The following is a 25,664-nucleotide window of genomic DNA, read 5'->3' as shown; positions in this document are numbered from 1 at the left end:
CTAGAGCGGTGTAGCTTAGCTAATAATAATAATAATAATAATATATGATGATAAAAATAATAATAATAATAGTAATTATTATTATTATTATTATTATATTAACTGATGCACGGCCTTTACACCCACCAAAAATTTCTGAATATATCTATATGCTAATTAAAATCCAAGGATGTTGAAGTTGTTTTTTCATCGAGCTGGAAGTTTTTTTTTAATATAACCTTGAATGCCTTCTTGTTGGAGTACCAAAGGGCTCTAATAGTGGTGCCATATTAGGAAGCCGTCCTGCACGGAAGACAGGTTTCCTAAAAGATTAAATGTATTTGCTGTGGATTTTTCTGTCACACGAAATACCCGACAAGACCAGCGAATGTCTTGGGCTTATTAAAATATTTGATTTTTTTTTTTTTATTTATTTTTTTTTTTAAATGAAATAGTTTGTAAGTAGTTGTTAGCAGTACATATTTTATCCAAGTTATGCCTTTTATCTCGGGTGGATCAAATGACTGAAATGAAGTTCTACACTCTGAAATTGAATAAGTGTTGTGGTTTATAAAAGAAATTTCGTTTTAAGTGTCATTATATAATGATACAAAGATAAGTGTTACATTTGCCTTATAAAATCGTAGTTTGTTTTATTAAGATAATATAGCGCACTGATAAATGTCTTGTTTTATTTACTTAGTAAGAATAGCATGAACTGCTCGTGCCGCGTTGACGTCAGTTAGTATACAGTAATTTGATTACAGGCATTGGCCGTAATATGTCCTTAGCGAGTTTGATTCTCACGTTTCTCAGGTGCCAAAGTATAATGGTATAGAATTACTGAAGACTTTTCACCCTTCGCAAAAACACTAGCGGGATCAGAGCGGACTTAAGTGCACGAAACCCCTTGGCTTCGATAACTATTGTGTTTCAAGTACTTACGAGTGTCTTAAACCTACCCATTGTTATCTCAACGTCAGATCCATCTAACGATGTCTTAAAAGGAACCTTTCCTCAGCATCATTTATATCTTGGGCACGTTTTTGCGACCTGACTGAATGTTCAGAGACCATCTTCCCCTCCCCCTTGGACTGCCTATCCCAATGGGGTATTCAGAAAAGGCTCTGGTCGCCGCCATATCCTATAGAGTGGTGTCTCTTACGTTAAGATTATATGAAAGTTTGATGACGGTATACTGGTACTTCTTAACCACTGACCTCGATATACTGAATTCAAGTTATAAAGGGAGTATATGGGTAGGTGCAGGATTGCGATTTTCTAAATTTAGTATTTTTGAAGTTCACCATCATTGCTGTGCTCTCTCTCACCCGCAGCAAAAAGCTGGTTCAGTAAAAAAATTGATGTACCTTTGGATCATGGCATATCCATCTGATTTGTTATTAGCCATGATTAGTGTTGTTGTTGTTGTTGTTGTTGTTATTATCATATATCAATATGCATAAACATGCTCATGATATGAGCCGAAATAAGAGCTGTAGCAAAACACGATTCCACCTTAGAGATATAATCCATTCATCAAGGATTCCCCACCTGAGAATGCCATTAAGTAAAAGCAGAACGTGGAGACTTAACAGGCAAACGAGAGCTCTCAGACCAAAAGAACAGGTTTTGTAAGGTAGAGCACAATACTAGAAATGGTAATTAAAACCGTGAGCACTAAAAATGTTAGTAGTAATTCATGTTTCATATTAAGATCTGGTTAAACCATAGCCGTGTTTTTCGCACTGTCTTGTACAGTTATATATGTTTACTTATTATTCGTATTTAATTTCGATTATATATCATTTAGCAAACAAAATTACTTGATATTTGTCGTTAAATTTCCCAAGTCAAATCCCTTAAACATGTTAAAGAAAATTACCCGATATCATTTCGTGACATTTATAATGAGTGGAATGGCTAATATTTATTTGGACTGTAATGATAATACCATCTATACAGAGCCTACCATTATTATATGACGTCTAGGAAAAAGAAATGACTGCACAGGATATTTAAGTATTTCAAATATATCTTTGTAATGATTCTAAACCTCATTCAATACAATATCTCCTCTCACTATTACATAAAGTTAGATAACCCAAATGGCAATCTCCTTTGCATTACGACACAGTCCGCGGCAGACGAAGCCATAGTCTGAATCCTTGATCAAGATGGATCGTCTTTCGTAATAGGACGGGAATAGGCAAGAACCCAATGAGAGGCATCTGACTGGTGCCCTTGACCGTCCCCGCCAAGATTATTTCATGAAGGGAGTTCTCGATCTGTGGATGTGTTTGACTGATTGCCATGCCAAATGGGTAGTATGGCCATTCACTCCTGAGGGACGCGCCTGACTTGAACTCATTACGAGGCAGTCCTTGTTTATTTCTATACTTTCATTAAATGCTTAAGAGTTGTTATACGCAAGTTTTTTATTCGCAAGCCATCCCTTATATATATATATATATATATATATATATATATATATATATATATATATATATATGTACTGTATATATATATATATATATATATATATATATATATATATATATATATATATATGTGTGTGTATATGTATGTATATAATGTATGTATATATATATATATATATATATATATATATATATATATATATATATGTATGTATGTATATATATATATATGTGTATATGTATATATATATATATATATATATATATATATATATATATATATATATATATATATATATTGGTTCGGAAGTAGACTCGGTTCAGCATATACCATATGAAATGTTAAATTGGAGGTTACAGAATTTACTTTTATTACTGTAACGGAAAAAGTAGTGTCTCTCCGGAATGTTTATTAGCGTTTAAATAATTTCAGAACTATTAAATTCAAATATTCAAATAAATCAATGTCTAGTTCATAAAAGTGTCTATTACCTACTTGAGATTCCAAGAAATCGCCATTAAATTTTGGCACCCTTTTCTGGAATATGGTATAGGGCAGAAAAATAAAGCAAATCCTGTTAGGTGGAATGGCTTCGATTTGGAACTGGAAAAAAAATCTATTAACGGATAGCCTATACTGCATTATTCTGCAGTGAAAAATATGATGACGTTGTCGTTGGATTTTATTCCTTTCCAATTCCGTGAACCAATATTGGTAACTGACTCATGGAGCAAATTATCATCTGTCAGCTTTATCAACCACAAATGATCAAGATTAAACTTCCTACACTATTTTTGAAATTGTCCCATTAGTTTATCTGCTTGCTTTAATTTCTTTATAATCTTTTATTCAACTATACCATTTTTTCGTAAATATGAAAATCTTTCATTACACAACTCACTCAGTCGTGTTAGACATGGCCTTACCCAGGGCAAACCCACCTCACTACTATATATCATGATATTTTATGTGTAATCTCTTATACCTGTATTGATAAAATGCGAGTTGGTAAATGCGAAATATTTCTCTAAATTCGTTAACCAAAGGCATGATTTTACAGTCTAGATACATGACAAATGTATCTTCATTGAATATACAGTTCATTTACATACATAAACCTCACTTACACACCCGATGTTTAAGTAAGTGATGGAATTCCGCGGCCTGTTGATTATCTGGGCAAAACCTTTTTAGTGAATTGTAAAGCGATCTCCATTTGTGTTAACTAGCTTCCACATAAAGTTTGGTTACCTTCAATAGTCATTTAACAATGAGCTGAGGAGGCTTCCTGAAACACCTTAAGAGATTGCAGTATACAGCAAAAAGCTTTTGGTTCCTTTTATAGATTTGATTAGCGGTTAAAGTGGTGCGCTTACGGGATTATTAATGTTGGTGTTTCGAAAGAAAAACTGGAATTAATCCCCTATTTTTTGCAAGAGTCCATGCTGTGTCATTCATTCTTGTTTGCTCTTGTAAACTGTAACTTCTTAAAAGGTCACTCGTAAGCGGTTGTGGAAAAGGCAGGGCATTGTGCTGCCTTACAGTATATAAAGAGACTGAATATTTGTACATATGACCAGCGGCCAAACCTCCTCTTCGTCCAAATTAGGACCAAGGAGGACCAGACAATAGCTCTTGATGGCGCAGCAGGTAGACCTGGTCCCTCCAAACCCCGATTTAAAAGGGCGGTAAGGTTTTATACACTAACGAACTTTTCAATCGGAAAACGCTACTGGTATGGGGGACAGGCAGCTTGCAAGTCTCCGATGTTCCCTCTTCCACAATACAACTCTATGGTTGACTTCATGAACGTAAGACGAAAAAGAAAGACTAGCGAGAGATATTGTAATGAGTAGTTTGTGATTGCCAATATGGCGTGGTGTCCTTGAGCATTATGCCCATAGATTCCTTACAAGGAGAAGCCTGGCTCTCTTCCTGAAACGAGATCCTATTTGAATGGTGAAGAAAAAGCTGTTGTGGAGATGAGAGCGCGAGCTGTCTCGTCTTAATACGGTTGTTGCTGGCATAAATCATATTGAGAACGCAAGAGGTTGGTGGACGTGGGATGGGGCACTGAAGTTCTCAACCTTAACCCCCTTCACCCCGTCATTTTAAACTTGAACTGTAATTAATATGTGCCATTTAAATATCACTCGCAATTCCTACTCATATCCTTCAAGCCTATTCAAACACTGATCTAAAGCGACTTATTTCACAAACAGGCCACTAAAAAGTTGTGTAAGAGCTATTTATTTTCCTTTTTACCAAATAATGGGTCTATTGGTAAGAAGAAACGATTCTCATATCAAGGCGAGAAGTGGTGATATGCGATATGCCTCAAATCTCCGGGTATCATTGAAGCCGTTCTAAACAATCCTTCTCTTCCTCACTTTTATTAGGCTGCATCCGCAGCTCTCCACCTGACCCAGTAAAACTCGTGTTAGACGTAAGTCACCCTTCTCGTTTGCATGTAGGACACACTAGGCTGGAGGACAATTGGAGAGAATTTCAAATTCAAAATAGGGTCAGCTGCCGTTGAAGGAGTAACAGGCAACGAGCGTGACGAGTCTTGAATGAATAGCATCTGTTCTTCAAACAAGCGAAGAGAGAATTGTGAATCTGTGTTGATATGCTTGGCACACGTGTGCGTGTGCGAGTGTTTATACTTTCTCGTAGCAGTGATATCTCGACGTGCTGCTAATGTAGAAAAAGGAAATAGATGAATAGGGTTAGGCCATATGGGCCTTTACTCGCAGTTAAACTGGTAAACTACATCTTTTAGTAGGGTAACTTTAACCTCCTTTTTAAAAAAGAAACTTTGATTACCATAGTAATTGGAGGACTAATTAGTAATATGAAATAACGTGATTGCGATAAAAACAAGCTACCGAAGAGCGTGAAGTCATTTTAATATGATTCCAGTGGAGTGACCAGGAAATGGTTAGTTCAGACCATTGAGGGGTACTCATAACTTCAACTGTTCTTCCACTCCATGCCCCCGTCATTATTATCAACCTCCGGTTTATCTCCTCGACCCTTATTGTTTGTATTCAGGCCCTCGTGTAGTATTTTTCCCTACTTTGCAACGGAGGTGCCTTGAGGTTTTCAACGCCCATACCAGTTTGAAAAATCATAGTCCTAAACTTTTCATGATTTCATTTTGATATTAACATGTGACATCCCCGAGAAAGTTGATATAAATAGTACTCTTCAACTTTCTCATTTTCAGAAACTATATCAATCTCATATTTTATGGACGATTTTTATTAGGAGCGACATCCTACATCGTTTGTTTCTTTTATTTCAACTTGCATATATGCCGAGTAAAGCCATGTATTATGGCACCAGATTCTGATTCTCAATAGCCTGTGGGTGCCGGTGCACAGTATGTGGCCTACCGCTTTGATTCTGGTATAACATACAGCCTACCATTCTGGAATATCCTTATATGTATATTTATGAATTGAACTTGGGGATAAATTTGCAAATCAGATAATTGCGAGGTTAAGTGAAATTTGGAAATAAAATCGCCTGAAATTACATATAAAAATCAGTCTATACATCAGCTTAGTGAGATCGGTGTTACTATATGGACATGAGTCATGGTATGACAATGAAACAATTTCCAATGGATTTAGTAAATTTAAGAACAAAGCCCCCAGAAGGATATAGAGAGTTAAATGGCAGGATAGGATTATAAATGAAACTATAAGAGATTTCTTGAGTGCCATATGTGGATGAGATCATGATGAGGGGTAGATGGAGATGGTTTGGGCATGCTCTTCGCACTCCCCAAGAGGGTTTAGTTCACCAAACTTTCAGCTGGGCTTCACAATGCACTAGAGGAGTTGGAAGACCCAGGCCTACGTGGCTGAGGACTATGAAGCATGAAGTTGGAGATTGTGAAAAGAGAAGTAGTGAATTAAAAACTCAAGATAGAGACTACTGGCGTAATCTAGTCGAGGCCCTTTTTACGTCAGGAGATGATGATGATGATGAAGAATTTTATAATTGAAATAATATCAATATATTCACCCCCGAGGCTTATGAGCGTATAGCAAGAGAGGAACGAGATCATGTTAAATTTTGAGTGAAGTGAGCCATGACCAAGGGCCAATTGAAGTAAGTGATAAGTAAAATAATTAAAATTGTATATCATCATCATATAGTTGATTATCGAGTAGGGAGCAATCAGTAGTCTTATTTAGAGTAGGCTACATACTACTGTATACTGGTGACTGAATATCGTAGGTGGCCACATGTTGTGGTGACACCAATCTTTGCATTTATTAGCTTTTCCCTCGAGCTGATTTTTTATTAATGCGAAAGAGAACTCTCTCGTAGAGTAAAGTCTTCAAATGATGATTTTCTCAATAGAATTTAAGCGATAGTTTCAAATTCTTATCTCATAGGTTACTCGTGAGTTATTTATGCTATATTGAATAGATTTTGTCCAGATTGACATCACTCATCTTGTTGAGGCATTTATGATAGTTCATTATGCAAATGGCATTAAAAACAGCAATATGTACGCAACGCTTAATGCTATGGCAGGAAGAGATCATTTGTATTTGCATACAAGGATGCTATGGTGGGGGAGGGTTGGTATTTAGTGGCTGGGGTTAGTACAGTAGGAATGGGGGATTTGGGACCTGGTAGTATGGGGCGGATGATCTGGTGGATAGCATTGTTAAACTATTGGGAATATAAAACGTAGGGCGAGTCCCCTATCGAGATGCTGGCCATTGGTTCTCATTCGTGTCACTGGAATTATAACCTTTATTGGGGATCGTCACTCATTGCATGTACGGTTTAGCGGGTTGCATCCTATCATGTACTCTTCACTTCTTTTTTTTTTCTTATTCTTATACCGTACTCTCCAAAGAACTTTTTTTTTATTCTTATATCGTACTCTCCAAAGAACTTTTTTTTTTATTCTTATACCGTACTCTCCAAAGAACTTTTTTTTTATTCTTATACCGTACTCTCCAAAGAACTTTTTTTTTATTCTTATACCGTACTCTCCAAAGAACTTTTTTTTTATTCTTATACCGTACTCTCCAAAGAACTTTTTTTTTTATTCTTATACCGTACTCTCCAAAGAACTTTTTTTTTCATTCTTATACCGTACTCTCCAAAGAACTTTTTTTTTTATTTTTATACCGTACTCTCTAAAGAACTTTTTTTTTTATTCTTATTCCGTACTCTCCAAAGAACTTTTTTTTATTCTTATACCGTACTCTCCAAAGAACTTTTTTTTTTTCATTCTTATACCGTACTCTCCAAAGAACTTTTTTTTTTATTTTTATACCGTACTCTCTAAAGAACTTTTTTTTTATTCTTATACCGTACTCTCCAAAGAACTTTTTTTTTTATTCTTATACCGTACTCTCCAAAGAACTTTTTTTTTTATTATTCTTATACCGTACTCTCCAAAGAACTCTTTTTTTTATTCTTATACCGTACTCTCCAAAGAACTTTTTTTTTTATTCTTATACCGTACTCTCCAAAGAACTTTTTTTTTATTATTCTTATACCGTACTCTCCAAAGAACTTTTTTTTTTTTATTCTTATACCGTACTCTCCAAAGAACTTTTTTTTATTCTTATACCGTACTCTCCAAAGAACTTTTTTTTTTCATTCTTATACCGTACTCTCCAAAGAACTTTTTTTTTTTATTTTTATACCGTACTCTCTAAAGAATTTTTTTTATTCTTATACCGTACTCTCCAAAGAACTTTTTTTTTTATTCTTATACCGTACTCTCCAAAGAACTTTTTTTTTATTATTCTTATACCGTACTCTCCAAAGAACTCTTTTTTTTTATTCTTATACCGTACTCTCCAAAGAACTTTTTTTTTTATTCTTATACCGTACTCTCCAAAGAACTTTTTTTTTTATTATTCTTATACCGTACTCTCCAAAGAACTTTTTTTTTTTTATTCTTATACCGTACTCTCCAAAGAACTTTTTTTTTATTCTTATACCGTACTCTCCAAAGAACTTTTTTTTTTATTCTTATACCGTACTCTCCAAAGAACTTTTTTTTTATTATTCTTATACCGTACTCTCCAAAGAACTTTTTTTTTTTATTCTTATACCGTACTCTCCAAAGAACTTTTTTTTATTCTTATACCGTACTCTCCAAAGAACTTTTTTTTTTTATTCTTATACCGTACTCTCCAAAGAACTTTTTTTTTTATTCTTATACCGTACTTTCCTAAGAATTTTTTTTTTTTTTTTTTTTTTTTTTTTTTTTGCTACGCAGTTGTCGCGAGAAAAGCGGGTAATCTCTTGAGTCATAGAGGCTGTTTATCAATTTGAAAGGGTGACAGAGGAAGTTATAACTCACGAATATTTCTCTCTCTCTCTCTCTCTCTCTCTCTCTCTCTCTCTCTCTCTCTCTCTCTCTCTCTCTCTCTCTCTCTCTCTCTCTCATAGTGGATGATAACCTTACGGAAGGCGTCATATTGTTTTCTATTAAGATTAAAACAGCAAGAATGCTATTTTTATAGTTTCTTTTAATTTTCATACACTTCAAATTAAGTTGGATATTAAAATTTCGCATTTGAAATATTTAAAATACAATTAAAATTCAAAAGGAAACAGATACTGTGATAGAGAAGCCAAAACTTTGCTGTATCTTGATTTTGAAAGCAAACTCAACTTGAAAAATAAAAAAAAACCGTGGGACAGTCTCTTTATGCATTGTTGAAATAACCTTCAACTCTTTCGGGTCAGAGACCTCACTTCCTCAATCAGTTGCCTGATCCTATGGATGCTCACCAGAAATAATTCGTGTTTTGTCATTGTCTTCTTACCTCACTCCAGGGTTGCAGTGGCCTATGTGTTAACCTCCCTGACTGGGATTTGAGTCCCGCTTAAACTCGTTAGTTCCTTTGGTCTCTGCAACCTCACCATCATTGTGAGCTAAGGATGGGGGTTTGGTGGAGCCTATAGTTCTATCTGCTGAGTCACAAGCAGCCATTGCTTGGCTCTCCTTAGTCTTAGCCTGGGTGGAGAGGGCCTTCGGCGCTCATCATATGTATATATATATATATATATATATATATATATATATATATATATATATATATATATATATATATATATATATATATATATATATATATATATATATATATATATATATATATATATATATATATATATATATATATATATATATATATATATATATATATATATATATATATATATATATATATATATATATATATATATATATATATATATATATATATGGTCAGTCACTGTCTAACAACAAATTTGAAGACGTTGAAAGCTTTGAGTTCATCCCTCTTGGAATATGTTTTAAAACGTTTGATGAAACCAAATCCCATTAACTACGATTTTTGATAGAATAATTGAGAATGTGAATGTAGTGAGGGTGTCTGTTTTCATTATAGTCATCTGTTTCATCTTTATATAGTTATGACGTCCGTTTGTGGGATACTGAGCAATGAGGTATCTAACATTTATATTTGCATAACTAGTTACTGAGAACCTTCGACATGAATCTTACGTATCCACCACATGTGGAGACAGCCTTACTAACTTGGTATATAGATAGTCTTTTTTGTTTCATTCAAATATATATACTCTACCATCAATATTCAAGACTTGGTCCTTGAAACTGAAGAGCTACTTCCTCTTAAGACAATAACGTCTTGTGTTGCCTAACAAGACAGTATGTATCCAACTTTCGCCTAAAACATCATGGGGTTGAAAACCTACACGAAATCTTCAAACAGAGACCCTCTATATTAATTGTCTACGGGTGCGACGAGTGACAGAATTACATTGAGAGAGAGAGAGAGAGAGAGAGAGAGAGAGAGAGAGAGAGAGAGAGAGAGAGAGAGAGAGAGAGAGAGAGAGAGAGAACACTGTGTATTGATGAGGACACCAGTTTGCTTATCTATGTCTATTAGCGTTGTTAGCTTGTCTTGATGAAATAAAAGGGCCTGGTCTGAATGGTTTATTTGTATAGAAGGGTTGTGAGATCTGTTTACGTCAGCAACAGGTAATCAATGTATTCTTGGATAAAAACAAAGGGCATCCGTGTGGAAGCCGATGGTGCAACACTGTTACTGTATATGCATTACATTTACTAAATACTGCCATAAGGCATCATGAATGTCAGTGGTGTAGATTATTCGATTTTCTTAATTTATCAAATTGTTTATATAAACCGACTTCAAATGTTACCTAAATAAATAAAACATTTGATTATTATTACAGCTCGCTAAACATGACGGTTCTCTAAACCGTACATGAGAATATTGAATTGCCTTTCAACCTGGATAAGTAAATAAAGCCTGATTTGCGACGTAAGTTTATTTTGGGCGCGCCCAAATTAAAGTCCGCAACTGTCTGGCAGGTAGGGTAGGGGAGGGGAGGCTAGGAGATTCCGAGGGCGGAAAAGCGTAGTAGCAACCCGAGTGCTCCACGTAACCTTATAGCAGGTCCAGCCTAGGAGGATTCCTCCAAGGGTCCAGCAGACAGCAGAGAAAGTTAGCTGGAGTTATGATTGATAGCGGAATTTTGGGGCAAGTTGCTAATGATAACGGAATTTTGGGGCAAGTTACGCATATTTAATTATGTTGCTGCAGGACTAAGTGAATTTCAAGGGAGATCTTTCATAAAGGAGTTGTTTACTCATCGTTGGCACTTTTTGCCAATGGTCTATATTCTAAATTAGTTAAGCAGTATTCTTCAGCTACTCTGACAAGTAATTTTTGCTCAATTTATTTGTTCAAGTCCTTCGAATACTACAATAAATTCGGATGAACATCGATATCTTAGTTTTAAAACATTTTATGTCGCTTTAGATACGAGTCTCATTTTCCTATATCTTTAAAAATTATTAATTATACTCTGTACGAAACGAGAGTGCTAATTTGATATCATCATTCCAACTGGTCATAATTAAAAAGGAAGTTGTCTCGGTAAAACTAGAGTCGTCTTGCGACAAAGTTGAGGAGAAATTGGATCCTCTCATGGTTCAGCAAGAACGTCAGAGGACGAGATGGTAGTAGATTTGTTTTTTGTTTTTACTGAATGATTGTTATGGTAAAATTAGGTAGAGACAAAGGGTGTCAGTCTGTCAAATTCAAATTGTTTATTGACAAAGAGAACCAAGGGTAGCACTCAAGTTTCATCTATTAATACTGCCGTCTTAATATTCTTGGCTTCGCGTTAATTTATACTTAATTTATTAAGCTGGAGATTAAATCTAAAGCTATTTTTTTAGAAGAATTGTGACAATCTTTTAGATCATTGTTTATATAAAGTGCCACTGCGCTGTAAGGAATAAACTACGTTAAGAATTTATTCGAGAATTAGTGGTATGGCTGAGTTTATTTTGCCTTTTTTTCATAAAATAGATCACTTCTGATGTTCAGTATTAAATCCAACTGTACCATCGTTTAATCATTTAACTTTCCTGAGCGTAAATGGGCGTGTAAAGAAATATTTTTTTTTCTGTGCAATTTTTTAAGATGATAATTTTGTTTACATAATGTATAACGAAGTATATCTTTATATGCTGTTTAGTATAAGTAAACATTCTTCATATATATATATATATATATATATATATATATATATATATATATATATATATATATATATATTATATATATATATATATATATATATATATATATATATATATATATATATATATATATATATATATATATATTTGTGTATGAGTAAGATGGAGTTAATGTAATACGCATGGTCCTACCTGTTTGAGAACAATCACCTGCTGATTAACCCATCGCATTTTCGATTAATCTAGATGGATCTCGTTGTAGTGTTTTTGATCTTACGACCCGACTAAAAATCTGCTTCGCTAACACCTTACCAAGGGCGTTTCCTTGCCAAAGGATAACCCTGGTAAGGGTAGCCGTAAGGGCGGGGATGCTTATGTTTGAAGCGGTGGAGCATGTGGGCCGGGGAGATAGAGAGAGAGAGAGAGAGAGAGAGAGAGAGAGAGAGAGAGAGAGAGAGAGAGAGTCAGTCAATGTTGCTCCTCTTCGCAGGTGGTACGCAAAGATGGGGGAGGATGCTGTTTTTTTGTTTGTTTTTGATTAATGCTTCATATATTCTCTTAAAGTGTGCATTTGTATTAAGCCCTTTATTTCTTTTGGTTGAGGGGGGTTATTTTCTTACTGTAAAATTCTTTTGCGCTGCAGTTCTTTGTCTGAAGTGGCTAAAAAAAATGAGTATGATGATTTTGGAGACTTATGGAAGCTTCACTTGATACCCAAAATTTGCGTATATTGATGCGACTATAAAAAAAAAAAAAAGATGGGTTATTGATATGTCCTTGAGTCCCATCCTACATGGCGTTCTGTTTTATAAAGGATCCGCCCAGGTGGCAAAACCTAGCTGCACTTTCTTGTTGCTTTTCTTTGCCACCTCTGCCTGTAGGGAACCTGCCTATCCCCTTCTTGCCCTTCTGAAGTTTGTTTGCCCTTGACTGGGACATGACCCTGTCGTGACGACTTGGTTGCAAAACTTTCAGTTGATCATTCTTATTATTTGACCTATATAACTACTTTCAAGAAAACTCCCTCGTGGAATGCAATCGGTTTGTGCTACCGACAGTTTTCTCAGAAACCGCAGTTGTAGAGAAGCATTCGTTAGGAAAGCTTATCAGATGAATGAAAGAATGTGCCAGACTCGGCGCATTCTTATTGAACACATTGATGAAATTCATGGAAGATTCTCTCGCCACTTGACTTGTGTTGTTTGGGCTTTAGAGCAACGAACTCTTTCCCTTTTTATACAGAGATTGTTATGCTAGCGCATGTTCACTGATACACATGTCCTTAAATTCAAGGCTGCCAAATTTCTTGTTGTTAGGCTGGCATGTGTCCTTACAAACATTTCAAACAAACAAATGCGCATAATTAGGATTTAATGTTTAGATAAAGCATAAGCGTCTGTAGTCTTCTCCATCTTTGATGCTTAATGTCAATGGCGTTGTCGTAGCATTGCATATTTCTGGATTTTATTGAATGCTAATGTAATCTGTTACATGACTGTATATAAGTTTTTATATGTGGATATAATTCAATTTATGACTTAGAATTTCATTAAATCAACTTTAATGATATTCTGTACGTTGTTCGTTTTATGTTGCTCAAGGTGTCACATCCTCTTCCACCTTCATTTTCCAAAATGTTCTCTTTGTCTTCTGGTTAATTCTTGATCGAACTCTTTAAATTTATGGTCATGAAGTTCAGCAATGAATTAAAGTGTGTTAATTTGGCGAGCATTGTATGTTAGTTGAAATTATCAGGCACATTAATATCATTTATCATTATAAGTTCTACCAGTTTTATTTGGATTAATTTCGAACATTACTGACTGATGTAGAATTTCTGAACGTAGGTCTTATATGAATTCTAAAATTTTTCATACTTATTTTGGGGGATATATGTAATTCAATCGCTATGATTTTGATTAAAACTTTTTATTAGATTTTATTTTCCTATTTGTTCTCACAACAGCATAATGAGTTTCAAAGATTAGGTGGAGATGAAACATAATTTCAATTTTCTCTTTCTTTTAAATGTGAGCTGTGCAATCGTTTTCAGGTTCGGTGTTTGTTCATCTTTTTCAGTCGTATCACCATAAAAGCTATACTTTCGATACTGTTTTGATTTTCTGACATATCTGTTGTGAAAAAGGACCAGTAAAGTATTAAAAGATTTGTCTCCAGATGTCCCATTATTTTTTTCTAATTCCTACTCTTCGATCATACATGATCATTGATACATTTTGTTTCGACGATTAAAAAAATGACTGCCATGTATCAGATACCCCATCATAAAGGTGTCCCGTGGGTGAACATCATTCCTTAGTTGAAGAGTGGTGGTTTTAACCCAGAAGTGCGATATTAGTATTTCGTCTGTAACTTGAAATTGCAGAAAGAAAAGTTGTAATATCCAAACCTCTTGTTAGCCTCCAATTTTAGGTTTCTCAAATGTCTTCCGGACGCTTGCGGTAATGTAATATGTCTTGTATACGCGAGACTTTTGGCACCTTCATTTGGTTTTAGGGGGCAGTTTCGGTGAATGTTTAGTTCTTGAATATTCTGAGGTAGCAGATATACTTCTTATTTCCTTATCTGTTTTATTAACGCCTCGATATCAATCTATGTAACATGTCTGTAATCTGTCTTTTATTACTACGATATGAAATCTTGATAGGTCTGTCAAAAATTATCTTGATTTGCGATAGTTTTCTTGTATTTGCCGCAAGGCCAATAAAGTTCTTTTATGTATTATCGAAATCCACAGTATTTTTTCTTTATCAGTTGCTTTCAGTAATCGTTTCATCCACGAATCTCATTCATTTTTCGCCATTTCTCTGTTTAATGCGAGACTTCCAGAGTCGATTGGTCATACCAAATTTGATTTAAATGCCTTTAATGGAAAGCGCATCCAAAAGTCGATTTGGATGTAAAGATATCAAGAGGTATTTTGACCATTACACTAAATTATTATTTTTTTTCCTTCCCGGAAATTCTGACTCATTTATTTTTAATCGTTCGATTTCTCTTTGGTCTTCATTTATCACATCCTCTTCTGCGTTTCTGATTATTTTTCCTATTAATTTTGTTTATAAATTGTAGGAGTCGACATATATATATATAGCTGTGTTGAAAGCTTTATGTATATAATGTCTAAAATACGTTTATGGTAGGATATTGATTAAAATTTTACACATTTATTGTATCAGCATTACATTTCAGATTTGTTAATCAATGTTTTTGTGATAAGCAAAATATTTTCTACTTGTGCAAAAACAAAGCAGTCTAATCCAGTCACCAAATCTGACACATCATCGTCCTTATTGGTTAAAATGAAAACGTCCATGAGTATTCTCATGCCCTTTTTTAAAAGCGTTAATCCAGCCACTCATTATTTTTATTATTTTTTTTTTTTTTTAAGCGATGGTTTTTGTTTACTTTTCACCTTCCATACTCGGTAATCCTTGGAGGATTGCAAGGATATTTTTGTCTGTCGTTGATGAATTAATTTACAGAGGCGATTTCTTATATAGATGCTATTTTGAATAGTAGAGCACCCTTTTTATTTGGTAAGTTTTATTGAAAGCAAACTCAAAACAGTCATATTAATTTTGTAGTTAAACGGCTTCACGATTTTTGTTAGATTTAGAAGTTATAAGGCTTTTCAAAATTGGCATTTGGTCGAGTAAAATTTATTTTTCGAAATCATATGCCGTATCAAAAAAAATTATTTAATTATCAGTTTATTTATGACCCTTTGTTCTTTCATCTTGAAAGTAAACAGTTTTCATTTGTATCAATGATGATTATGCACACCATTGTAGTTACTCTGTTCATAACAAATGTATTCGCATTTTGTATACTGGGAAAATTTATTAAAAATGAAAGTGTACCAGTTATTTCCAAGTTGAAATTTTCTTTCATTCTAGCAATGATTCCTATTGCATAAATGAATGCTACAGTATCATCATCACACTTATTTTATTTTCTCTCTTTTCAGTATGAGCCCTTCTTATGTCCCACACTCAAGGCTGAAGTTGTTAGACTGAATCAGCAATTGACCGACACAAGACTCAGTCTCGGTTAGTATGATTAAATTTGTCCTGAGTACAGTGATGTTTTGCCTTTTATTGTATAATATAGTTTTGTGATGTAACTTATAAATTCTGAATAAGAGATACCTAAGTAACAAGATGTAATTCCTTCACTATCGTGTAGCTGCAGAAAAATTATTTATAAATACTTTATTTAAGAATGTGATTAAACATAACTTGAGAGTTTATAAGATTTTAATAATGTATATATCCATCAAAATGATTATCAACATGAATAAGAAAACTAGTATTCATTTAGATAAAAATAATTTTAAAATTACTGAAAAGTGGCATTAGTTTTGTTATACTTAAAGTGCAGCTTGACCCATATCTTTAATATCCTTAGTATCGTGAAGTATTGTTTTTGTCACTCATAGCATTTCACATTGCAGATGAAAGCACAGCGGCAGTTCGTCGTTTGCAGGAGGAAGCAACGCAAAGCATTGAAAAACACAGCCAAAAAGTGCAGGAACTTGAACAGAAACATAAGGAAGCCCTCGGGAAGCTCATCAAACAACATCAACATGACCTGGATTTGGGTAAAAGAAAAATACGAGGTTTTACTCGGAAGGAAGATAGAATACCAATAGTAATAGTTGAGACATAGAAGGGAGGAAGATAGAATAGAATAGTAATAGTTGAGACATAGAAGGGAGGAAGAAAGAATAGCAATAGTAATAGTTGAGACATAGAAGGGAGGAAGAAAGAATAGCAAGAGTAATAGTTGAGACATAGAAGGGAGGAAGAAAGAATAGCAATAGTAATAGTTGAGACATAGAAGGGAGGAAGATAGAATAGCAATAGTAATAGTTGAGACATAGAAAGGAGGAATAAAGAATAGCAATAGTAATAGTTGAGACATAGAAGGGAGGAAGAAAGAATAGCAATAGTAATAGTTGAGACATAGAAGGGAGGAAGAAAGAATAGCAATAGTAATAGTTGAGACATAGAAGGGAGGAAGAAAGAATAGCAAGAGTAATAGTTGAGACATGAAGAGAGGAAGAAAGAACAGTAACAGTAATGGTTGAGACAGAGATACAAATTCTCGCTGATTAGTTAACTTTCCTGCAATTTACTTATTGTGTGGGCTAGACAATAAGTAATCAATTGAATTCAGATTTTCAAAGATAATTCAGGAATATGCAAAATTGCTAGAGAAATAAATGTGCATCTGAAAGCCCTTAATGTAATGGTAATTTTTTATAACTATTCTTTTGAAACGTTGCCACAAATATTAAAATCTTAAACTCTTCCAGCAATCGAGAAGCACCGCAAAGAGATGGGCCAGTTTGCAGAAGATCAGCAGAAACAGGTAAATAAAAACAGTACACTTCTTTGTCCCCCTATTAATCTTTTAATTCATTATATTTTCCCTAATATTACTTGTGAGTTTTACACTAATTAATGTTTATTTTAGAGCTTCTTGTCCATAATGATATATTTCAATTTTGGTAGAAATGAGGGGCAGAATATTTATATCCTGCAGTTGCTCACTTGAATAGCTTGAAGAAAGGTTTGCTTGCTTGGATTAGAGTCATCCAATATTGGCATATTAATAAGACTGTATTTGATTTTATAACATGTATGATTTAATGGAAAAGAATAATGAAAAAAGAAAACGGAATAATTTTATATATAGCCCTGAGAATGTTAAAATGTATTTTTTTCTATTCATCAGTAGATAATGAATTTCTAACGCATAATCTTGTGAATAACAGATACATCGGTGTTTATTAAGAAATAAAGTTCATCGTATATTTTTTTAGCGGGAGGACCTGAGCAGAGCACATGCAGCTGAAATAGAGAATCTTGAAGGAGAATGGCGAACAAAACTGGATGTACAGCACGAGAGACATCTTTGTGCTGTCCAAGAGCTAAACACACAACATACTCACAAAGTAAGGAGTTCTTGATATACTATGGTGATTAATATGGCTAACAGTTCATAAGATTTTCTAATGAGTATATTATTCGCAATTTGAAAGAAAGAAATGTATTCTCAGCTATTTTTTTTGTAATGAAATTCAAATCCAATTTTTAAAACTTAGATTAACTCGAAACCATTTGGTGTTTTTACACTACTTATTGATATACTTTATTTTAGTTGCGTGAACTGGAATCATCACGTCAGGCAAGAGAGTTTGAATTAGAAGAGGCAAATAGTCGTCTGCAAGGTGAGCAGGAGGCTCTGAAAATTCAATCTAAGAAATTAGAGGAGTCTTTACTAAATGATACCGACCACAGATTACAAGCAGTCCGCAACATGTGTTCATCTCTCAAGAGTGAGGTATGTTGGTGGTGTACTATTATGTATTTCACTTTCATATTTGTTTTTTTAATATTCTAAATATTTATAATTTTAAGATACCCTTTCACCCCTAACTTTTCTTAAAATTTTTCCCAAAGCAACTCTTTTGACAAGTTCTGAATGTGTTTTAACCACGAGAAAGTAATGAATAATGAAAGTATGAAGAGAAACTTATGTCAGCCTGTTTAACATAAAAACGTTCGCTTCAAGTTTGAACTCCTGAATTTTCACCAATTCAACTGCCTGATTAGGAAGATCATTCCACAATCTGGTCACAGCTAGAATAAAACTTTTAGAATACTGTGTAGTATTGAGCCTTAGGATAGAGAAGGCATGATTTAGAATTAACTGCATACAGTACCTAGTACTACATACAGGATCTAAGTGCATGCAAAGGATGGTCAGAATTATAAAAAAAATCTTATGCAATGTACATTACATAAAGAATTAGTAAGAGCACAATGGTGCCAGAGATTAATATCTAGATCAGAAATAAGAAATTTAATAGACCGCAAGTTTTCCTCCAATAAATTAAAATGAGACTCAACAACTTAAGACCAGACAGGAGAGCAATAATTGGAGCAGTGAAGATTAAAGGAATTAAAAAGTTTCTTCAGAATTGATTGATTAACAAAAATCTTGAAAGACTTTCTCAATAAGCCAATTTTTTGTGCAGTTGAAGAAGGAACATAGAGAATATGTTTCTCAAAAGTAAAATTGCAATCAGGAATCACACATTTATAGAGCCAACGAAGCATTATCAATGCAGAGATCTGGATATTGAGGAGCCACTGTCTTCGACCTACTTACAGTCATACTTTGAGTTTTTGTTGGGATTTAACTAAATGCACCATAATTTCTATTAAAGAATTCAGCAACTCCAGGTCTACATTCAAGAAATGGAATTGAGGCAAAGAGAGTACCATCATCTGCTTATTCAACAAGCTTGTTTTCTAAGCTAATTTGCATGTGTATATACTGTAGTATGAAAAGTAATGGGTTAAGAACACTACCCTAAAGAACACCAGATAGTACATTCCTATACAGTACTCTCTATGGTATCCATCAGCAAAAACTCTTTGCAATCTATTACTTGTTGCTAAGAAAAGACCCAACCACTCACAACTTTGAGTTTGAAAAAGGGCCTCAGGATTAACATCGTCAAAGGTAGCATTAAAATCAAGGGTATTCATACGAACTTCCTGACCACAATCAAGTTATTTTTGTTCAACATTGGAGATTATAAGAAGGGCATCACATGCTACAAGGCCTTTGCAAAAGCCAAATTGCTAATTAGGGAACAGATGATTACCTTCAGCATAACTATTTAAACATTTTGTCAAAGGCATTCAAAAACTTTAGATAACATGGGAGGAATGGAAATTGGGCTGTAGCTACCAAAAACACATTTACATAATGGAGTATCATTACCAATTCTTCAGCAAGTGCAAAAAGAACCTCTTCTTGCTAACTTGCAGAAATTAACAGACAATTTAGGAGCTAAGAAATAAATGGTCTTTATAAAAAACAAAGGAAAAATACCATTTGAGTCTACACCTCCATAAGCATCAAGGTCTATTAAGAGTGATTTAATTTTAAGGGACCAATAAGCTTAACTAGTTTAGTCTCAGGAAAACAGGCATGAAGAAGATCAGGTTTTCCGTTGCTTTGCTTACTGTCAAACACATTGGTTAAAAGGGTTACCTTTTCCTTTGGACAGTGAGTAACAGAGGCATCTTGTTCAAGTAAAAGAGGAACTGTTACATCTACAAAGAAAGCAGATTTCAGGGTGCCCCACTACTTATGTTCCTGGGTTGTACCAGGAAGGGTTTCTTTTTTGGTTGAATTATACTCCTTTTCAGTTGAAACATAAACTCTCTGAGCAACAGCACTTAGCTGAGTATAGTTATTCCAAGTCAAATCTGATCTATTACCCTTCCAAAGATTATAGGCCTCCTGCTTCTCCTAATAAGCACGTCTACAATCATCACTGAACCAGGGTTTGTCTTTCACTCTGTATTTTAGCACACGAGAAGAGATGCGCCCATCAATTATGTTGACCAGATTCTCATTTAAGAAAACAAGAGGCTCGACACTTTTATACAATTCAAATACAAAATATCATTCAAATATTTTAAATATATCTTACATGAAACATCAGACAGTCTGCTTAGTCTTAATTACAGTACTAACAAAATCAAGGCACGATCAGATGTCCCAACCGGAGAACCAATTTTGCTTGTTATAGCACAAAAGGAGTCGGTGTATAATAGGTTCAAGCTGTTATCAGACCTTTGAGTAGCTTCACTTATGATTTTCTCACAGCCTGACTCAAAGGCAAAGTCCAAAGCTCGTAAGTTAGGGCGACTAGTAGGAGATACAGAATTTAAACTCTCCAAGTGGTGAGCGTTTAAATCACCAACAAGAGCAAAAGAGGCTTTTCTGTCCTCATCTGGTATCTTACCCATAATGGTAAGAAGAAATTCTAAGATAGAATCATCCAAGTCTGGTTTCCGATAGATCGAACATTGGATTCCAATAGATTGAGTACAAATAAAAGTTGATTTACCTGCCACAAACTTTTATTGCCTGAATCTCATGACATCCACTTTCATAGCAGGACTTATGAGAACCCTGGTACTCAGTCCTAATATACACTGCTATTCCCCTTGCCTCTCATTTCAAAATTATTAGTTTCTTAAAACCTGTAATAAGAAGCTCAGGTGAGTGTCTTATGTGAGAAACCAAAGTTTCTGACTATAATAGGATATCATACTGTCTGGAGGGAACTTAAAGGTTTTGAATGTTAGCATGCAGTCCACGAATACTGCAATATATTAGACGACACTGGCAAAGTCAAGGACATACTGGTCCTGGATTTTACTCAATAGCTCTAGACAGAATAAGAATTAAAAGCAGTAAGAAAATTTTATCATACTTAAAAACAAACTTAACAATAATGATAACGAAAAAATATGTACACAAATATATTTAAAGCGATTCATTCAACCCATAGACTTAAGATAAAATCTCTAATGAAATTGGTCAACATGGCTGAGCAGACATATATGCAAGGCTAAGTACCCTCCAGGGTAGCCACTTCAATTGAAGGGGGACAGTAACAATGGTTTTGCAAATGAACACTGGAAATGAAGATAAGAAGCATGGGGAAGAGTCAACCTCTTGATAAACTACCAGGCATTTATGGCACTTCTATTAAGCTATGTAAAAATAAGAGAAAACAGATAGAATAGTGTGCTCGAGTGTACCCTTAAGCAAGAGAACTCTAACCCAAGACAATGGAAGACCGTAGTACAGAGGCTACGGCACTAACCAAAACTGGAGAACAATGGTTTGATTTTTGTGTGCCCTTCTCATAAAAGAGCTGTTTATCATAGCTAAAGAGTCTCTTCTACCCTTACATGTGGAAAGTAGCCATTGAACAATTACAGTGCAGTAGGTGACCCTTTGAGCAAAGAATTGTTTGGTTAACTTAGTTTTGTCAGGTGTATGAGGAAAGAGGAGAATGTATAAAAAATAGGCAAGACTATTCAGTGTATATATAGGCAAATGAAAAATGAGCCCTAACCAGAGAGGGATTCTTTATAGTAGTATCTGGCCCATCAAACGACCCAATAACACTAACAGAAGTATCTGAACGGGTATCTCGTGCCTTGGCCAACTTACTACTTAATAATCTAATTGATATTGAATGGCCTAGCAGGTGTGTGCAACTTTTACTCTAGTATGCAAAACAAAGTACAGTACATACTGTTTAGTATACTATGTTGAATTGGTTATTGGGAAGTAATTCTTTTGAAATACAGTACTGTAGTAATCTTGATCTGTAATGTAGCAATATCACTCAGATTGTGACTCACTTTAATTATTTGATTACTGCCCCATAGTTTTAATATTGGGAAGAAATACAGTAGAGTACTGCACAGTGCAGTGCTTACATTAGTCTTATGTGTTCCATTGAGAAATAAACAGTATATATGATGGTACAAACTACAGTATACAGTACTGTTGGCTTTTAGAGAGACCTTGAATGCTCTTTGTGCATTGTTTAAATAAACAATAAGTACTGAAAACAAGAATAGTACCCATTGGATAATGGGGGAGGGTGGGCTGTGGCACCCTAGCAGTACCAACCAAACTCGGCTAAATCCCTCGTCAGGCTGGGAGGAGTGAAGAGAAGAAAAGTTCCCTTTTATGTTGGCTATCCCCCAATATTGGGGGAAGTGCCTTGGTAAATAGATGTAGATTAATGATTTTGGTGTACATATTCTTTATATAGTTCTGTAGGAAGTATAGTATAGTGGCTACTATATATTTTTATAACAATTTTCAGACCTCTCAAATCATGTAAAATATTACTGCACACTATGCCATTATTTATGAATTTTTAAGGATGGGCTTGATAAGTTGCCTATAGAAGAATACTTACATCTATTCTGAAACTAATGGAGTTATAAATACTCTCCAAAAGCAAATGAATATATTAGTTATGGTCCCAAATCTCCAATAAATTGTATATATGTGCTGAATATTTAAGTACTGTAGAGTATTTCATACACAATCCTTTTAACCAAAATACTGTATGATATACTGTAGTTAAATAGTACAGTGAATAAGTCTGGTATCGATAAATTGTTACATACAGTACATTTACTAGTAAAGTATTAACGTTATATCGCGTTACTTTTTTTTATTACTACAGTACTCTACATACAAGTTTTGATCATGATTTTCAGGTGGATTCTCTCAAGACTGTTGTGGAAATGAAAAATTCTGAGATTCACACCCTTCGAGGACAGGTAGTGGAAATGGGACGTCTGTCCAAGGAGCTTGAAGTTGCAAGGGATAGAGCCAAGTCTTTACAAGCCAAAACAGAAGATCTGCAGGCTCAAATGGAGAAGAGAGCTCTTTCAGAGAGGTTAGTCTATCAGTTTTAGGGAGTGGTATCTGATCACATTAATATGACTTACACTTGAATATTACAGTTTACATTGATACTTTTTCATTTGATGTGTTCATTAAAGGATTTTTTAAAAATAATTTTGACCTGATTTTATTATTTTCAATCCCTTTAGACATCTCGTAAATGAACATAGACTCTTAATGGAAACATGCCAACGTGAGGCCAACATTAACAAGCGTCTTAGCTTAGAAAATGAAGAATTAGCTTGGAAACTTCGACAGCGAGAAGAAATGTATACTTCCTTGCCTTCTTCAACCCTAGGTATGTTGTTTTAGATGTTCATGGATGCTTTTACTTGAAGGTTCCACTAAAGTCTTGAAAGAGTGATATTTCAGGTATTATGTGGAATTTTTTAGTGTAAATTATGGAGTGCACATGAGATTACTGTTAAACATTAGCCTTGAAGTTTATTTATGAAGGGTTTTTAGAACAGGTATTGAATTAGAGTAGTAAAAGTATACAGTATTATATATGTGCAGACCTTTTAAGTATAAGGAGTATACAGTATTACCCAAATTACTGATATAATAGTTTGTTTACTTTCCTAATTACAGTATGATAAGGAACAAACTAACAAATAATGAAAAGTAACATGAGAGAAATTTAAACAGTATTGTGTATTTTTCCATTAGAGGCACCATGGACCAGATTACAGGTATCATGTTCTTGTTTGCAAGTGTTATTGATATGAAAAGAACATTACTCTTTTATTCAAATTAAAAATTTTAAGATTATATTCTGAATACAGTATATTCAACAGTTTTCTGTCTCGAATCATAGTCTTTTTAAAAATGATAGGAATTCCTGCCAATTCTTATAGTGCCAAAATATTGTCAGTTTTTACTGTCCTATATAGAAATTAATCACTGAACATTCAATTTTAGTTGTTGAATGGCTAGTAGGTGATGTCATGTGCATTCCTCAGACATACTGTGCTACATTTTTTTCTGGTTATTGGGACACAACAATAACAACTAACAAATGACCTCAAAGCAGGATCTGGTTGTTGAGGCTGTACCATTAAAAAAAATTAGATTTTATTATTCTGTATTATTATAAGGAGTGGACTTTCTATGTTCTTAGTGTTTCAGTTTCAGAATTTTTTGGTGATAGATAACTCAAGGTAGTTTATTTTCAAATTTAATCATACATTATTTCTTAATTCCACTCTCCCATGAATTTTCTTAGTTATTTTTAAAGTTTTTCTTAGATAAATTCAGATAATCTTTTCTTGAAGCTTGTGAATTGATTTCTTGCATCCACCATTTCACATTTTAACATTTTATACTGTACTGTACTGATATAAACAGCACTCTTTTTTTCATATGTTCAGGAGTGTTCATCTAATTTCATCAGTAGTTAAAAGAGTAAAGTGAAATTAATCAGGAATAATATGTCAAGTTTCTTTTAAGAAAATCAGAAGTCTATTTTATATTAATTATGATGTTCTATGTAATTGATTGTTCACATTGTACAGTAATACAGTATTGTATTACCTGACTGTTTAACTGGGCACTTATCTGAAGGTTTTACTTGAGCCAGATTTCTTAATGTTATGACTAAACTTTATGAAAAGATATCTTATCTTTGTGCGATATACCATTGTAAAAAGGAAAAGAAATACTAATGTTTTTATTTGGATTACTAATGGAGTTGGATAATGTTCCAGAAGCATTTTTTGAGTTTCATATACACTTACTGCATGAATCAATGAATGAAGTTGCTATAAGACGATCATACCACTCGCACTAAAATATCTTCAATATCATGACTAGCCTTAATTTTTTTGTACTCATGTAAAAAGTGAATTTTGTGTATATTCTTTTGTATGTTATATTAACTATTGAGCTGAATTTAACATTCTTGTTCAGACTTGTTTTTTTATAATGTCCCTATGGCAGTTTGCATTCTCATTATACCCTTTTAACAGGAATGTTAGAAAATAAAGATTAAAATTCATGGGAGAGCATCTTTTGGAATATAGCAAACGACGTCTGGCTAATATTGGTCAACTTATATTTGGTAAGGGTAATAGAGTGATAGTCTGCAAACTGCAAACACACCTAGATGGCTTAAGATTTGCAAATTTAGAATTTTCAGTAAGCTAGATGGCTTCATTTGTCAAAATATGAATTTTACTTTAAAGATAATGCTTTACGTTACTGTATAGTCACCAAATAGATATTCTTGCAACTGTGTTAGTTTTTTTAATGGTGCAGCCTATATAGGTTAGATTATTAGATCCATCAGCCCAGTGCAAACAAGAGGTATTTTGTAGTACAGACT

General features: G+C 34.0%; 1 protein-coding gene across 8 annotated transcripts in view; it reads left to right on the top strand.

Annotated features, from left to right (window-relative positions):
• Positions 1 to 25,664, top strand: part of LOC137631732 (CAP-Gly domain-containing linker protein 1-like) — a 588,803-nt gene that overhangs the window by 556,341 nt on the left and 6,798 nt on the right. For 7 of the 8 annotated variants that reach the window (XM_068363622.1, XM_068363620.1, XM_068363621.1 and 4 more), the window contains 7 exons: positions 15,993 to 16,074; positions 16,479 to 16,625; positions 17,343 to 17,398; positions 17,853 to 17,984; positions 18,191 to 18,373; positions 23,152 to 23,333; positions 23,491 to 23,639. In XM_068363622.1, coding sequence (XP_068219723.1) covers positions 15,993 to 16,074; positions 16,479 to 16,625; positions 17,343 to 17,398; positions 17,853 to 17,984; positions 18,191 to 18,373; positions 23,152 to 23,333; positions 23,491 to 23,639 — 931 coding nt within the window. Of the gene's footprint in view, positions 1 to 15,992; positions 16,075 to 16,478; positions 16,626 to 17,342; positions 17,399 to 17,852; positions 17,985 to 18,190; positions 18,374 to 23,151; positions 23,334 to 23,490; positions 23,640 to 25,308; positions 25,657 to 25,664 lie in introns of those variants that run through there. The other variant, XM_068363626.1, reaches the window with a different exon arrangement.

The sequence above is a fragment of the Palaemon carinicauda genome, chromosome 40, assembly GCF_036898095.1.
Source record: "Palaemon carinicauda isolate YSFRI2023 chromosome 40, ASM3689809v2, whole genome shotgun sequence".
Classification (NCBI taxonomy): Eukaryota; Metazoa; Arthropoda; class Malacostraca; order Decapoda; family Palaemonidae; genus Palaemon; species Palaemon carinicauda.
Note: the sequence above shows the minus strand (reverse complement) of the source record. Positions and strands in the feature narration are given on the sequence as shown.